This window comes from Hylobates moloch, unplaced genomic scaffold (assembly GCF_009828535.3).
Source record: "Hylobates moloch isolate HMO894 unplaced genomic scaffold, HMol_V3 SCAFFOLD_8, whole genome shotgun sequence".
Classification (NCBI taxonomy): Eukaryota; Metazoa; Chordata; class Mammalia; order Primates; family Hylobatidae; genus Hylobates; species Hylobates moloch.
This window is the reverse complement of record NW_026652283.1, coordinates 101,168,164-101,185,519: the sequence shown is the minus strand read 5'-3', so window position 1 is coordinate 101,185,519 and position 17,356 is coordinate 101,168,164. Positions and strand designations below refer to the sequence as shown.

Sequence of the window (17,356 nt, the reverse complement as noted above, 5' to 3'; positions counted from 1 at the left end):
GTGGAAGGTCATGGTCAAATCTAACAATGTGATTGTTGGAAACTTAATCAAAGGAAGGAATGGAAGCCATGGAAAGTAAAAAAGTGGAGTCAGCAAGTAGGAATATTTTTTTTTTCCCTAAATTGTTTTGTCTGTTTAAATTCCAGAATAAAATGGATGGAAGGCAGTTTTTTTTTTTTTTAATTTCATGTTTATTTGGTTCATACGTTGAAGCTTAGTTTCACATTTTGATGTTTGACTGCTTTGTACAGCCCACGATGGTAGTTGCCCATATTGAGTAAATGAATAATAGATACACCAAATGAGGTTCATTTAGCAAAATCTGTTTTCCTATTGGTTTATTTTGTATTTTCTGTGATCTTTATAGAAGCTTGATTTTCATTTGGCAGCAACTTTTAATTAACTTTGTAGGGTCTCTGTTTTCCTCAAGAAACTGTGAACCCAACGATGAAATGCAGGTTACATGCCTATACGTAGTTTTATTTACATTATTTTCCTTTTTTTGTTAATGTAGCATAATAACAGCACTCTTTGCTTATTACCATGTTCCGGACAAATTTTCAGACATGATTATATTCTCAGATGATGGCCCGTAGGAACCTGCACCTGATAAATTTGATTTTTCACTTTCTCTATCAACTAAAGTAATTCCTTTCTCCCTTCTTTGACCTTTCCCCCTTTTAGTTAGGTTCTCTTCCCTCTGTCAACATGGATTCATTCTCTACTTATGCAGGATGGGGCATGGCAGCCTAAGGGAAGTTTCCTTAATCAGGTGTGTGTGTGTCCCTGTGTCCTTCTATTGCTGTTTTCTTCCAGGAACCTAATAAAAGGAGGAAGATGGGACAGAGGTAGGGTTTAGGGGGTTGAAAGTGGGGTTAAGAATTTCATGACATTCCATGAGAAGGTGTTTAAGGTATATGTGTATTGGGAGGATTTAATTATGGATATTCTTGGAACATTTGGGTTGCAGTACTCCAAGTTGGGGTTCTTTTAGTGGTTCCTATGGGAATGTAGGTAAATTACCTTTAGGGGTACAGGCACAGTACTAGCACTTACATTTACTAGAAAATTTTAGTTTTTAAGTTAGACATCTAAACAAACTTGAAGAATCTTTTTTCAGCATTGTATGTTTAATATGTAAAAGGTTGTGGAGTTGATTAGAAAATTTTTTTTTTTTTTTTAGTGATGGGGTTTCACCCTGTTGCTTAGGCTGCACTTGAACTCCTTGCTCAGGAACACTTGAACTCCTGGGCTCAAGTGCTCTGCCCACCTCGGCCTCCCAAAGTGCTGGGATTATAGGCATAAGCCACCGTGCCTGGCCTATAAGAAAAATTTTGATTTTATTATTGCCGCTATGTCTCTAGAGTATCTTCTTAGACGTAAATTAGGTTGGTGGCTCAGAACAAAAGAAAAAAGGCTTAACATCTACATTTTGTATATTTATAAATTAAAAGTGTATTTGCCATAGAAAATACATTATTTTTGTCTCATCGGATCAACAACTGTCTGATAGTTGCTCTGTGAAATTTGAAAAACACAGGCTTAAGCAAAAGACCATAAGAAAGAACAATTGAGATCAAAGAGGAGTGTGTGCCATGGCAGTGGGGTGGGGGTTGGGATTTCAGTTTTGAAGCATGAAATGACCTGTAAACCATTTCAAGGATTTTGAATTTTGTACTAAGAACAATGGGAAGACACTGCAAGTTTTTAGGTAACAGAGTGACAAACAGAACTCTCCTCATTTTGTGTTGATCTGACTTTTGTTTAGATCAAGAATAACCTTGATCTCAGCCACATACTGCATACGTGATGTGTCTTTCCAGAGTATCCCATCTGGGGGTACGTGGGTATCTGTCTCTAGTAGGTGATGTTAATTTTGATTACCCACTCAAGGTTTTGCCCTGTTTTGTTGCCATATTTTCTCTGTTTTGCAATTAGTAACTAATCTGTTGGAAGGTTAAGACCTTGTAAATATTTGCTTCTCATCAAATATTTCTCTTTGATTTTGGGTCCATTAATGTTTTTTTTTTTACCTGATTCAGTCTTTCCCATAATGGTTGCAAAATAATGATTTTCTACCTCTAGCACACTCCCCTCACATTTACTAGATGGTTGTTGACATTTTACTGTAGGCAAGAGATTGCTTTGTTTCATTTTCCTTGATATATGAATTTATTATTGGTATTTTTGGTAAGGATTCATGAATTCCTGTATTTTCAATGGTTTATACTCTGTTAATGTACATAATTATTTTTTGTGCTCAAATTTCCCCAGATTTGGCCAGAGTTCCCTTTAAGCTAGCTTCTGGATCTTTGTCATATGCTCTCACCATTTTTTTGAGCATTTCCTTTTTATTCCCTCACACAAGATATCACTGCTTCATCTTGTACCTACCCTGGACAATCCATAGAATTAGTTATTTCTCTGAGAAGCCCTGGTTCCTTTTATTTGGGCACAGTATTAGAGAGTAAGAGCTGGTCACTAGAACTGCATGTAACTTGGGTGATTTATTAATAGATTGCCTTTAGGAAAAGAAAAAAAAAAAACCCTTAAGAGAGTAAGGAAAATAGGAGAGGGGAGGGGAAAAATCTGAGCAAGGATGTGGTTTCAGGTCTTAACCTAATCAGTTCTGGTGTACCACATGATACATACAGTTTATTGTGCCTTGGAGGCAAGGGAGCTGGGCTTTCATGCCATTTTTCAGTCATTGGTTACTGCAGGAGTTGGGAGAGGGACAGCAGCAAGGAAAACAGCAAAGGGCTACCATGGCCAGTGGCAGTCCTGAGAAGGTTGCAGGTATGAATGCTCCAACGTTCTCTACTGCAGGAGGGATACCAGCTCTATCCTAAGAATAATTTATCTGAATCTATTAGGAATCTTAGTTGGATAGTAAGAGTTTCGATAGTAGTGAGAGTTCAGATAGTGACAGGTCAGATAGGAATGGGTACTTGCACACATGTATACACACACACAGGTGTGTGTACTGCATCCAGTAAAGTGTCACAGGTTGTGGTTAACAAGATTGAATAACACTGGCTTAAGATATACCTAAGGTAGGCTAAGCTGTACTTTTTTTTTTTTTTGTCTTCTAGGCCATCGTACACGCTGTTCTCTCTAGAATTTCCCCCATCTTCCCTATCCCCAAGTCTACTGAATTCTTGTTCATTTTTCACAACTCAATTTAAAATCAGTTTCTTAGGAGGCTTTTCCTGATTGCCACCACCTCCAGTTAAACATTTTTTTTTAAGGTTTAGGATTAAAAACTCCACCAAAATATCATGTACCCTATGTATAGAGTTGTTTTTCTTTTAGACATAGTCCTTTTCTTTGACGAATAAAAGGAAACCTACAGATATGATGTGCCTATATGCAACAAATAATTGGAGAAATAAAAACACGATTTGAAGAATGGGAATATTCTACCTGTGTAATAAATAGTAAATGTTTTTCATATGAATCCACTTCTTTAAATTCATTAGAGACTAGATAAAAGGATAGGTCAGTTAATTTCACCTAGATTATAGAAGATTGGCCACCTCCTCCCAGGGAGGTAGTGTACTGTTGTGGAATCAACACCGAATTTGGGAGTTAGTAAGACTGACTTATTGTCTCAGACTTTGTCATTAACCTGTCCTTAATGACATAATATGAGGTTTGAGGATGAGAAGTAGGGAAAGAGATATATCAGATAATTGCTAAGGTTGCTTCAAGACTTGAACTTTTATGATTCTAAATATTAATACTTGTCATAGGTCTCAGGGGGTTTTTGACTCCACACAGAAATAAATTCAAGTTTATGTCTTGTTGCCTGGATTAGTATCTTTTTTAATTTTTTGTTTGGGGTGTTAAAATCATATGTGTAAAATTCTATAGATGTCAAAAATATGAGAAATATTACCTTGTACTTGATATAAGTGGACCAAACAAAATAGTACCCAAATAAAACTATTGATACCCAAGTTAACATTCTCCCCGACAATCCTCTATTCTATTCTTGCATTTTTTCTTTTTTTTGAGACAGAGTCTCGCTCTGTTGCCCAGGCTGGAGTGCAGTGGAGTGATCTCAGCTCACTGCAAGCTCCGCCTCCCAGGTTAATGCCATTCTTCTGCCTCCGCCTCCTAAGTAGGTGGGACTATAGGCGCCCACCACCACATCCGGCTAATTTTTTTTGTATTTTTAGTAGAGACGGGGTTTCACTGTGTTAGCCAGGATGGTCTCGGTCTCCTGACCTCGTGATCTGCCCTCCTCAGCCTCCCAAAGTGCTGGGATTACAGGCGTGAGCCACCGCGCCCAGCCTATTTTTGCATTTTTAAGTAAGAAGACTGAAGGAAAAAATTGCTAAGAATGTGGTGTTTACCATCCTGCATTGTGTTTTGCTAAAGAACTGTTACTGGGAGATTCTTACAGATCAAAAGATATGTTAATTACCTAAACATGACTAATTGGAATGTAGAGTATCACATGTTTATGCTGCAGAATAAGGAACCTTGCTTGACTGATTCATTATTGTATACACAATTCCTGGTGTGGTGATTGGTACATAATAGGTACCTACGTATTTGTTTACAGTGTGTCTGTAACCATCAAATACTAAAACTCTTTTAAATATATGTGTCATTTGTTAAACAGTTAAAACAATTTTATTGCATATTTACCATATGCTAGGAGTTAGAGGGAATTACAAAGATGAGTTAGACGTGGTCTCTGACCTCATTAAAGTTAACTTTTACTTGCAGTAGTTCTCAGTCTAGCTGCATATTATAATTATTTGGGGAGCCTTAAAAAATATCAATGCCTGGCTTTTACCCCAGCATTTCTGATTTAACTGGTCTGAGGTGGGGCCCAAGCATTAAGAATTTTGTACAGCCCTCTGTTCTTTGGTACAGCCAGGATTGAGAGCTTCTGGTACCAAAATCTGTCTTAGTCTACTCAGGCTGCCATAACAAAATCCCATAGACTGACTTGTGTGACCCACACAACATAGACTGGGTGGCTTAAAAAATGTACATTAATTTTTTTAGTCTTCTGGAGGCTAGGAAGTTCAAGACCAAGATACAAGCAGATTTGGTTGCTGACAAGGACTCTCTTCCTGACTTGCAGATGGCTGCCTTCTCCCTGTGTGTTTACATGGCGGTGAGCGGTGAGAGATGGGGGAAGAGGAGGTTGAGGGAGGAGGAGGAGAGAGCGAGAAGCAGAGAGAGCCCTCTGCTTCTTCTGAGGCCACTAATCCTATTGAATTAAGGCCTCACGTTTATGACCTCATTTGACCTTAATTACCTCCCAAAAGCACTGTCTCCAGATACAGTCACATTGGGGGTTAGGGATTCAACGTACGAATTTAGAGAATGGTAAACACAATTCAACTCATGACAACCATTGATCTAGCAGGAGAAGATTGGATATATAGGGTGATGTGATGTGTTTAAGTCCAGGTGTGATTATAGCAACAGAACAAGTGCAGGCAAAATCTTGGGGTTAGAGAAAGGAGAAATTACTTTTTAGTGCTGGAGGTCAGGAAGAACTTTGGGATGGAGAAATGTTGAATTGGGTTTTAAATAAGTAAACTTTGATAACAAAAAATAAGAGGTAGAAGATGGAAAAGAAAGATTGAGATTGAACTAGAGTTTGGCTTTACCTGTTACTTGCTGGGTAATGCTGCAAGATTGCTTTGAGCTTTCTGAGTCTTAGTTTCTTTATACCTGCTTCTAAATGAGATGATGTTTGTAAACCAGTTCCATCCACCACCCTTTTCTTCTTTCTATAAATATTTATCGTGTTGCTTCTGTGTACTATATAACTATAAGCTGATTTTTCAGGTAAGAAGGGTAGCGTAACCACTAGGTTGGCAAAATGAAGGTTTACATTGTAGAAAATTTAAGTTGGAATTGAGCTGCTGGTGGGACTTAGAAACCACCAGCAGATAGTTGAAAATGTGGAGAGTTGGAGATGGAGATGAGCACTGAGAACTCAGTATCATAAACACCATCTTTAAAGGTGGAACCTTGTGGGATTGCCCCAGGAGGATTAAGTACAGATATTACCTTGTAAGTGTGTATACTTCTAGTATTGTTACCATTGTTCAGGATATTTTTGAAACTCCTTTAAGATTTCCCTTCGGATTCTTCAGTACACTCGTCTTAATGTCTTCATTTTGGCAAATCTTTGTTCTGAAAGTTAATTTGAATTTCAGCCAAAGTTTAACCAGAGACAATCTGGTGAAGGTGATAGATGATCATCCTGGGAAATGCTGCCTCTTCCCTTGTCTCAGTTTGTTTTGTGTTGCTATAAAGGAATACCTTAGGATGAGTAATTTATAAAGAAAGAAGTGTATTTAGCTCACAGTTCTGCAAGCTGTACAGGAAGCATGGCATCTGCTTGGCTTCTGATGAGAGCATTTATGCTGTGTCAGAACATGGCAGAGAAGATCAAAGGGGAAGCGGGCATGTGTGAAGAGGGACCAAACGTGAGAGGCGTCCTGACTTTTACAACAATCCAGTCTCTTGGGAACTAGTCATTTTCTCTGAGAACCAGCCCACTCTGAAGAACTAGTCCACTCCAGCAAGAGCAGGAATTCATTACTGCTAGAAGGGCACAAAGCCGTTCACGAGACATCTGCCCTCATGACCCAAGCACATCCCACTAGGGACCACCTCCTTACACTGCCACCCTGGGGATCAAATTTCAACATGAGATTTGGTGGGGACAAACCATATCCAAACCATATTGCTCCTACCCCAAAAAAGTTATGTTATGGAACTGGTTTTCATGTTTACTTCAGATTAGCTCTGAAGCCATACCAAGAAAGATGATGTGATTTGAGCAAAGGCCGAGTCTTTGAAATAAATGGAAAACCCTTCAGTATAAAAATAATTCTCCTATCCCATTATCAAAGTATTATATTTTCTTTGTAGGAATTATATGAAATATTGTAAGATAAAAGAAGAACCAGTAGTAACATGGTGGACAGAGGCTTGAGGAACATTCGTAGGCTTGAGAATATTACACAGTCTTCTAGATTTATATGAGAAGAAAAGTAAATCAGGCAATGTATTGCTAAGAAGGCCACAGGTATGCTGTCATTTATTACTTTCTCAAATGTCTGCTCCTGTCCCATAACACTGCTGATTTTCTACCAGATATCAGTGGGAAATTGTGCTTGTAGGCCCAAAGACAGTCTTGAAGTTTTACCAAATAAAGTAAATGTGAAACTTGTTCATTTAAGAAATTATGGCCACAATGGCGGTTGTAACACAGTTCTAAAATTGGCAAGTCTTATTGCATAAGTTAATTTCCTGCTTTGGTATACTTTTAAATATGTTGTCCCTTTCTGGCCTTTTCTTGGTTAAAGCAGTGTGGGTGGAAGAGGAAGTTTTCACACCTAGCAATCTGCAGAATCTGAGGTCCAAGAAATAGGTGCTATTGGGAAATGGGCACATCTAGTGTGAACAAGGTGGTTAATTAACAGTGAAAGCTGATAGGACAGAGAAGCTCAGATGAAGCATACTATTGTGGGATATGGGTGGTAGTTGACCCAGAAGCTAAGCAGAAATAGGTACATCTACCTCACTGATGTACTTTCCGTATTTTGTAAGCGTTTGAGCTTATACAAAATTAGATTGTTAGTAGCTGACCTAATATTTGATGTTTATTCTCTTTGAATGTGTTTTTCAGCCAGCTGACAAATTGCTCCTCTTGCTTTTGAAAATATTTTTTTCCTGTGGTAGGAAGCAGAATCAGAATTCCCTTTGATTTTACTTTCTGATAAAAAATTGAGAACTGAATTTTTAAATTTTGCTGTTTCAAATGGTGCTTCTGAAACACAAACTTACTGTCGAAAGGTTGTTTCCCTGCTTCAGCATAACTGTGGAAGCTCACTTAGCCTTGTTTGGTTAAGTCCCCTAAGGCCCCCACTCCATGTGCATGGTGGTGTCATTGAAGGTTTAGAGCCTGGGTTACATGATCTTGGCATTGGCACTTTATTAGAAGCTTGGGTCATTTCACCTCTGTGAGCCTCCACTTCTTTATCTGCAAAATGAAATCAAAATACTTAGCTGAGAGAACTGTTATGAAGACTATATGTATTAATTGCCCTCATCTTCAGGTTTCACAGACAGAGGCAGGCTGGAGCATTGCGGGGGAAGAAACATCTGTCCTACTCTTGATTTCCCTATTTGTTTTTGTTTTGTCAGTTCTAGTATGGCTTGAAGGGAAGAAGGTGAATTTTCCTATTTTAAGATGTCTTTTCCTCTACCCTTCCTCATTTTACTCTGTCATTATAGCAAGAAGGTATGAACAAACTGGCAAGAGGAATATCTGGTCATGAGCATACATATCTTTGTGCTGTTGAGAAAAACTGGAGTCTGCCTAGATTCCTGGTGTGAAGCACTTAGTGATAACTAACAATGGAGAACTCTGGTCTCATTGTATTGTATATCATGCCTTCTTCCTGGGGCTCTGCCTTTTGAGGCCCTTCATAGCTAGTAAAGAAGAGGGACCAGTCTGACGTGGCAGCTCACTCCTGTAATCCCAGCATTTGGGAGGTTGAAGTGGGTGGATCGCTTGAGTCCAGGAGTTTAAGACCAGCCTGGGAAACATAGTGAGATCCCATCTCTATAAAATACACATAAAAAACAGCTTGATGTGGTGGAGTGTGCCTGTGATTTCAACTACTTGGGAGGCTGAGTTAGGAGGATCACTTAAACCTGGGAGGTAGAAGCTGCTGTGAGCTGTGATCATGCCATTGCGCCCTATCCTGGGTGACAGAGTAGTACTCTGTCTCAAAAAACAAAACCAAAAACCAAAAAACCCCCAAAAAACTCCCTCCGAAAAGCTAAACAAAGAAGAGGGATCCAAATATAGAAACTATTGCTAATGAGAATACTGTTGCAAGTTTATTACAAGCATTTTTCATGTTTTTCCTACAGAGTAAACAGTAGCACCAAACTGTCTTCAGGAACAAGTAAGTGTAACTAGTAAATTTTTTAAAAAGTGGCATTACCTAAGTAAGTATCAAATTAGTTAAATTAGAATGTATTCATTACTGAAAGGGCATAGCTTGCCCTTCATATATCACATTCTTTGCTATTAAAGACTCTGTAATATTCTGATTTGCTTCACTGTTGTCTTTGTGGATTCATAGCAAGTGCTGTTGTCAGTAGCCTTATAATCTAGCACTGCCATATTGCAAGAACACATGAGCCCCAAAGCAAAATATGAGCTAACAAATTCAGCCAGTGAAAAAGGTGAAAATTGACTTCCAGGTGATGATAGAATGTTGAGAAGTTAGAGCTTTGGAAATTTTCCCTGGTGATGTTATCCTGATTCTTTAATTCAGTATAAATTTATGTGACTATACAGTAGCAAACTTTCAAAATTTAATTTTTAGTTTTGCAACCTCTGTACAAATGTATAACATATATACACCAGATTGAGATTAAGAGAATCACTTTGTAATATTGTGAATAAAAATTGCCATATCTATAATATTTGTAATGTTGAAGATAGCTTTTTCAAAAATTATAATTAATAAATCATTGATATTTAGTGGCTGGTATGCTATCAAGTGGGAAAATCTGTAGTAGAATTTTCATATTTTTAATACTGTCATTTCTGATTTGATACCAATAATTTGGAAAATTGAAATCAATATTAATACAATTCTGGAATTATTTATTTGCCCTAGGAAGTTTTAGAAGAATGATCAGATGTCTTTTTTTTTTTTTTTTTTTGCGACGGAGTCTTGCTCTTTCGCCCAGGCCAGAGTGCAGTGGCACGATCTCGGCTCACTGCAAGCTCCGCCTCCCAGGTTCACGCCATCCTCCTGCCTCAGCCCCCCAAGTAGCTGGGACTACAGGCACCCGCCACGGCGCCCAGCTAATTTTTTGTATTTTTAGTAGAGACGGGGTTTCACCGTGTTAGCCAGGGTGGTCTCGATCTCCTGACCTCGTGATCCGCCCGCCTCGGCCTCCCAAAGTGCTGGGATTACAGGCGTGAGCCACGGCGCCCGGCCATGATCAGATGTCTTGACAAGCCGTTTTAAAAATGTGTTTGATAGAAATATTATAGCTTAGAATTCATAATGTAGGTAAATTTCTGTTATAATTTATTTTTGGAAAAATGGTTTGATATTACAAATCTATGTCTGTATTCAAGGAATTGATTCAAAATAATATTGCCTTAGTTATTTAAGACCATTGGAAGATTTATAGAGCAAAGAGAAGAGTCATCAGGATGCATTATGAATAAGTTGTATAGATGAAAATTATATATGTGAAAAAAAGTAACAATTTGAAATTAATTTTGTAAATAGATCAGTATAATCCAATGTCTTCTAATCTGTTTAGTAATTACACTGAATAGTTATTGATGTCTAGTTATGATTTATTCTGTAGGCAAGGCAAAAAGGAATTTGTGGAGATAGTCTCAGTTTTATTCTTTTCTCTGTAAGTAAGCATCAGCTTTCCACTCTACAAGATGTGTCACACAGTCCCTTCAAATTCCACAGGTCTACAACTGAATTTCTCTCTTACCTGATCCTTCTTTTGTATTCCCTATCTCAATAAATGGTCATATCCTTTTACTTGAAGCCAGAAAACTAGGAGTCCTCCTTGAATCATCCCTTTCTCTCATCCCCTTTAGGCACCATCAAGCTTATAGGACCTCCCTCTGAATTTGTCCTTTTCTCTCCATCCATGCTTCCAGTTCCTTCTCAGTGCTTTGTTTTGTTTTCTCTCTTTTTTTTTGAGATGGAGTCTCGCTCTGTCTCCTAGGCTGGAGTGCAGTGGCGTGATCTGGGCTCAACTGCAACCTCTGCCTCCCGGGTTCAAGCAATTCTCTTGCCTTAGCCTCCTGAGAAGCTGGGACTATAGACGTGTGCCACCACGCCTGGGTGATTTTTGTAGTTTTTTTCACTAGAGACAGGGTTTCATCATATTGGCCAGGCTGGTCTTGAACTCCTGGCCTCAAGTGATCCACCTGCTTCAGCCTCCCAAAGTGCTGGGATTACAGGCGTGAACCACTGTACCCGGCCTGTTTCCGGTAGCTTCTGGCAAAGCTAAGGAAAAAGAGAATGTGTAAATAAATGATATAGCAAAGAGTTCAGCAAATTATAACCTATGGGCCAAATCTGGAAAGGCCTATAAGCTAGGAATGGTTAGTAACATTTTTGAAACGTTGTTAAAAAAATATGTATATATATATACATGTACATATACATACACACACACACACACACACACACACACGACAGAGGATATGTAAAGCTTAAAATATTTATACTCTGGTTCTTAGCAGAAATAGTTGGTCTACTTTTACATAGGCAATGAAAATTAGAATACAACCACAGGTGTTGTAAAGAGAAAAAAATCATGTGAACACCTTCATATCATTTTTTTGTTTGAAAATTTAGGTGAAATAGATAGTGTCATTGAGAAATATAATTTTGCTAAAACTTCAGCTGACTCTAGAAAAAGTAAAAAGCCCTTACAAAATTGAAACAATAGTTACAATTCTCTTTGTGCCTGTGTGTCTTACACATACACACATACATACCCCAAAACGCAAGCCCCGATAGGTTGTGTATTGGTCAGGATTCCACCATGGAAATAATCAGTAGCAGAAAAAACATATATATATCTTAACATGTATATATATATATATATATATATATATACACACACACATATGCATATATATGTGTGTGTGTATATATATACGTATACATGTTAAGAGATCTTGCAAGAAATTGGTTTATGTGATTGTAGGGACCAGTTAGCTAAGTCTGAAATGCACAGGGCAGGCTGTCAGGAAGGGCAGGCTTGGAATTCTTGATCTTGAGCTGAAGCTGCAGTCAGCAAGTGGAATTCTTCAGGAAAACCTCGATTCTACTCTTAAGGCCTTTGAAATGATTGTATTAGGCCCAACCAAATTATCTTTGATAATCTTCTTTATGTGAATCTGCAAAATACCTTCACAGCATCACCTGAATTAATGTTTGCATGAAGAACCTGGGGCTATAACCCAGCCAAACTGACACATAAAACTGACCATCACGGGTGATTTTTAACAAACTTTCAAGGAACTGAGAATAATCTTTGTTTTATACACAATGTTCTAGATAATATAAAGGGAGAGGAAGGTCCCTAATTATTGTTTAAATAATGCAACTTTAACACCAAAACAATGCAAAGATAAGGGAGGAGAGTCATAGGCAAACACCGACATGGTGACAACTTGAAAAGATTTTAAACAAAATTTGAGTATCCAAGACAGAGGTCTTGCTAGTTACTACTTAGCCACTTTTCTAAAGGATGTAGCCAGCAAGAATTAAAAAAGAGGATGCAAAACTATTTCTGTGATTGTCTACATAGAAATTGGAAGAGAATCTATTGTCAAATTATTAAAATTGAGATAGGTTTTATTGATTATAAGGACAACATAAAAAATCAATTGAACCTAAACACTAGCAGTAAATAGTTACAACAGGTTATTTATGGAAAGATATATTTACCAATAGAAATCTAATGAAAGATGAACGGTAACTTTAAGGAGAAAATTATGAATCTTTTTGTCTACTTAGTAACCTAATTTCTAATAGTTATGTGTTGAAATCTCCCACTGTGAGTGCAGATTTCTATAATTTTTTAAGCTAATCGATTTTAAATTGAGGTAAAATACACAGTGAAATTTACAGATCTTAAATGAGTTTTCATAAATGTATATACCCTAATTAAGACATTTTTCAGAGAGTACCTTTTCAGCTCCCATATATAACCACTGTTGTAATTTTTATCACCATAGATTAACTTTGCACGTTCTTGAATCATGGCAGTATGTACTCCTGTGTCTGCTTTCTTTTGCTCAAATGTTTTTGAGATTCACCTAGGATAGATCACCTATCCTACTGATAGTAGTGGTATACCAATAGTATCATTGTTTTTTATTGCTAAGTAATTTTTGGCTATTCTGAATAATTCTTCTCTAAATAGACTTGTACAAGTTGTTTTCTAGACTTAGATTTTCTTTTTTTTGGTTTTGAGACTGAGTCTCTCTCTGTCGCCAGGCTGGAGTGCAGTGATGCGATCTTGGCTGACTGCAACCTCCGCCTCCAGGGTTCAAGCGATTTTCCTGCCTCAGCCTCCCAAATGGCTGGGACTTTAGGCGCATGCCACCATGCCCAGCTAATTTTTGTATTTTTAGTAGGGACGGGGTTTCACCATGTTGGCCAGGATGGTCTCGATCTCTTGGCCTTGTGATCTGCCACCTCGGCCTCCCAAAGTGTTGGGATTACAGGCGTGAGTGAGCCAGGACTTATATTTTCATTTATCTTGTATAAGTGAATACCTAGGAGTGGAACATATTTAACTTTATAACTCAGCAGTTTTCCAGAGAAATGCATCATTTCACAGTCCCACCAGCAAGATATGAAAGTTGCAGATGCTCCACATTCTCTCCAATGTTGGTGTTGTCATTGTTTTTAATTTTAGTCATTCTCCTGCGTTCAAAATGATATAAGGGGTTTCATTTGCAGTCTCTTAATGATTAATGATTTTGAGCACCTTTATATATATATATTTACAATTTGCATATCATCTTTTGTGATGTGTCCATTCAAGCCTTTTGTCCATCTTTTATTGAGTTTTTATTATTGATAGATAGGGGTTCTTGATATATTCTGGACTCAAGCCCTTTGTTTTATATATATATGAAATAAATTTTTCTTCCTGGTCTGTGGCATGCCTTTTTAAAATTTTCTTAATTGTGTCTTTTGATAAACAAATGATTTCATATTAGTGAAGTCAAATTTATAATTTGTATAATTTATTTTTACTGCCTTATGCTCTCTTTAAGAAACTGTCTACTCCAAGGAATTGAAGGGTCTGTTTTGTTTAATAGTTTTAGTTTTTACATTAGGCTTATGATACATTGCCAATTAATTTTTGTGGTTACTGTGAAGTAGGGGGTCAAAGGGTTTAGCTTTTTTTTTTTCCATGTTAATACAGTTCTGCCATCGTTTGTCGAAAATACTTTTATTTCTTCATAAACTAGCCTTGGTGCATTTGTCAATAAATTGATTGTATATACATGGAAGTATTTCTGGATTCTTTTTTTTTTTTCTGAGACGGAATCTCGCACTGTCACCCAGGCTGGAGTGCAGTGGTGAGATCTCGGCTCACTGTAAGCTCTGCCTCCCGGGTTCATGCCATTCTTCTGCCTCAGCCTCCGGAGTAGCTGGGACTACAGGCACCCGCCACCATGCCTGGCTCATTTTTTGTATTTTTTTTAGTAGAGACAGGATTTCACCGTGTTAGCCAGGATGGTCTCGATTTCCTGACCTCGTGATCCGCCCGCCTCGGCCTCCCAAAGTGCTGGGATTACAGGCGTGAGCCACCGCGCCTGGCCTTCTGGATTCTTTTGTTCTCTTTTGTTACATTACTCTTTTTGGTTACCCAAATTATGCCAACACTACGTCGTCTTGACTTCTGTAGTTTTGTAGTATGACTTGTAATCAGGTAGTTGCTGCATATCATCTAAATTTGTTCTTCTGTTTTAGTGTTGTTTTGGCTATTCTATGTCGTTTGTGCTTCCTTATACTTTTTTTCACTTTTTTATTATAACTTTATTTTTTAATAATATAATAATAATAATAGGAAACTGCAAAATCATGTAGTTTCCATGTACCTGCCTTCTTCCCTTTCCCTAATGATGCTATCTTACATAACCATGATATGTATATTCTCAGTGGGTGTGATAACTGCCTTCAAAAGGATAACAATTGACATTGGTGGAGACAAAAATCTTACTCTCTTAATATATAAAGGAATGTTACACCCGCAGTGCATAAACATATATGCTATATCTGCGATATTAACATTTCATAGGGGTACATTAGGAAAAAATGTCAAAAAAGGTTCCTTTTAGGGCAAAAATTTAAAAGGTTGGGACAGGCTCCTATAATTAAATGTGAACAAGGAAACTGGGAATTGGCAATGGTATAATATTATTGATTCAGGTACTAATCTTAGTCGAATTTCACCAGTTTTTACATGCACTTTTTTTGTTGTTCTGTAGTTATATGACATCTGCATCATGAGGATTTTCTCCTGTGATTTTTTCTAGAGTTTTTTTCTTTAACTTTTTATTTTGAAATAATTATAGACTCATAAAATTGTGAAAAATACTATATAGTCTTGAGTGTCCATCTCATAGCTTTCCCCAGTGGCGACATCTTATATGTCTGTAGTACAATATCAAAACCAGGAAACTGAAGTTGATACAATACTATTAACTAGATTATAGACCTTTTCAGTTTTCACCAGTTTTTACGTGTACTCATATGTGTTTGTGTATAATTCTATGTAATTTTATACCATGTTTCTTTTTTTTATAGGGAAAGCATTCCGAGTTTTAGTATAAAGTGTGATGTAAGCCAGAGGATTTTTTGTAGATGCCCTTCATTAAAGAAGTTCCCTTCTGTTCCAAGTATACTGATTTTGTTTTTTATGAGTGCATGTAGAATTTTGTCCAATTTTTTTTGGCATCGATATGATTATATGGTTTTCCTTTTTTGGACTGTTAATATATCTGATGGATTACATGGATTGAATTTTGAATGGTGAACCACCCTTGCCTCCCTGGAGTAAATCCGACATTGTTGTTATGTATCTTTATTTTTATGTATTGCTGAGTTTGATTTGTTAATATTTTGTTGAGGATTTTTGCATCTGTGTTCATGAGGCATACTGGTGTGTAGATTTGGTGTGTATGTGTATGTGTTTTGTAAATACCATTCTTGCTTTTGGTATCAGGGTATCTATGCCTTCTTGAGTGAGCTTTGGTTGGTTTGTAGTTTTTTAAAGGAATTTGTTCATTTCATTCTAGTTGTCAAGTTCATTGGCCTAAATTTGTTCATAATATTCCCTTATTATTTAAAAATATTTATCATTTCTGATGTTTGAAATTTGTGACCTTAGTCTGGCTAGTGGTTTATAAATTTTATTGATCTTATCCTCTCAAAGAACCGCTTTAATTTCATTTTTTTCTTTTATTTGTGTGGTATTCTTTATTTCATTGATTTATATTTTGATATTTATCATTTCCTCTTTTGCTTGCTTTGTGTTTATTTTACCCTTTTTCTGGTTTCTCAAGGTAGAAACTTAAGTTGATGTAAGACCTTTTTTCTTTTTCTAGATAGGTTTTTAGTACTACAAATTTCCTGCCAAGTACTGTTTTAGCTGCATCACATAAATTTTGATATATTGTGTTTTTATTTTCATTCATATCAAAATACTTTCTCATTTCCTTTTTGACATTTTTTTAGATCTATGGGTTATTTAAAAGTGTGTTATTTAGCTTACAAATATTTGGAGATTATCCAGAGATCTGTTATTGGTTGCTAATTTAATTACACTGGTGTCGGGGAACATAGTTTGTAGGGCTTGAATTCTTTCAGATTTATTGAGATTTGTTTTATAGCCAGAGTATGGTTTATCTTAATAGATGTTCTGCTGTTATTAGGTATTCTATAAATGTTAATTAGGTCAAGTTAGTTGATAATGTTGTTCAAGTACTTCACAGTTTTAACAAACTTAAATACATGTTTTTGTAATATGATTTATATATTTTGCGTTTGTATATCATGCGTTCAGTTTTTTTTTTTCTATCAGAGCATATTCTCTGTTACATCTTGTGAGATATTTTATTTTACAAAGAAGGTTACAAAATTATCTCCCATTCTTCATGCTTTTCTGTAGTGTGGTTTTGTTACCAAGAATGGAATCTGATTTCCTTCCACCTGAGTGTGGGCTATCCTTAATGACTTGAAATCAGTATAGTGCAGCATGAACTAATCGTGTTGCATGGCTCCAGGTAGAGAGGCCATTGGTAGATGTTCTGGTTTACAGTCCTAACTGAGCACTTCTTTTGGCCATTCCAGGCCAGATGTCAGATACATATATGAAAAAAGAAGTAATTCTGGAAGTAAATCCTCTAGCCCCAGCTTTTGTAGCTGGTGGGACTCTAGAGCAGGTGTTCAATTTCCCATTTTAGTCCAATTGTAGAAGTTATGTTTGAAATGCACACCAGAACCACCAGAACTTTGAGTCTTCCCAGATCAGGCCCCTCTGACCCATAGTTTATTGTTTATTGTTCTACATCACTAAATTTGATTAGCGGTTGTTGCACATAGTAGTCATTCCCCAGTATACGAAGGGGATTGGTTTCAGGAGCCCCATATTTACCAAAACCTGTGCATTCTCAAGTCCCACCATGGGCCCCTCAGAACCCATGTGTCTGAAAAGTCGACCTGAAAAGTTGGTATACCATATAGGTTCGCATCTCCAAAATATTGTATTTTCA

At 37.1% G+C, this 17,356-nt stretch overlaps 1 protein-coding gene across 5 annotated transcripts in view; it reads left to right on the top strand.

Annotated features, from left to right (window-relative positions):
• CMC1 (C-X9-C motif containing 1) overlaps positions 1 to 17,356 on the top strand; it is a 78,225-nt gene that overhangs the window by 3,194 nt on the left and 57,675 nt on the right. Inside the window, exons 2-3 of one of the 5 annotated variants that reach the window (XM_032162251.2) lie at positions 6,913 to 7,069; positions 8,926 to 8,960. The exons of 2 other annotated variants lie outside the window; for them this stretch is intronic. Coding sequence is in view for 1 of the 3 variants with exons in the window: in XM_032162255.2 (XP_032018146.1) it covers positions 8,034 to 8,287; positions 8,926 to 8,960 (289 nt within the window). In the remaining 2 variants the exon portion in view is untranslated. Of the gene's footprint in view, positions 1 to 6,912; positions 7,070 to 8,025; positions 8,288 to 8,925; positions 8,961 to 17,356 lie in introns of those variants that run through there. 2 more of the 5 variants (XM_032162255.2, XM_032162254.2) reach the window with 2 other exon arrangements.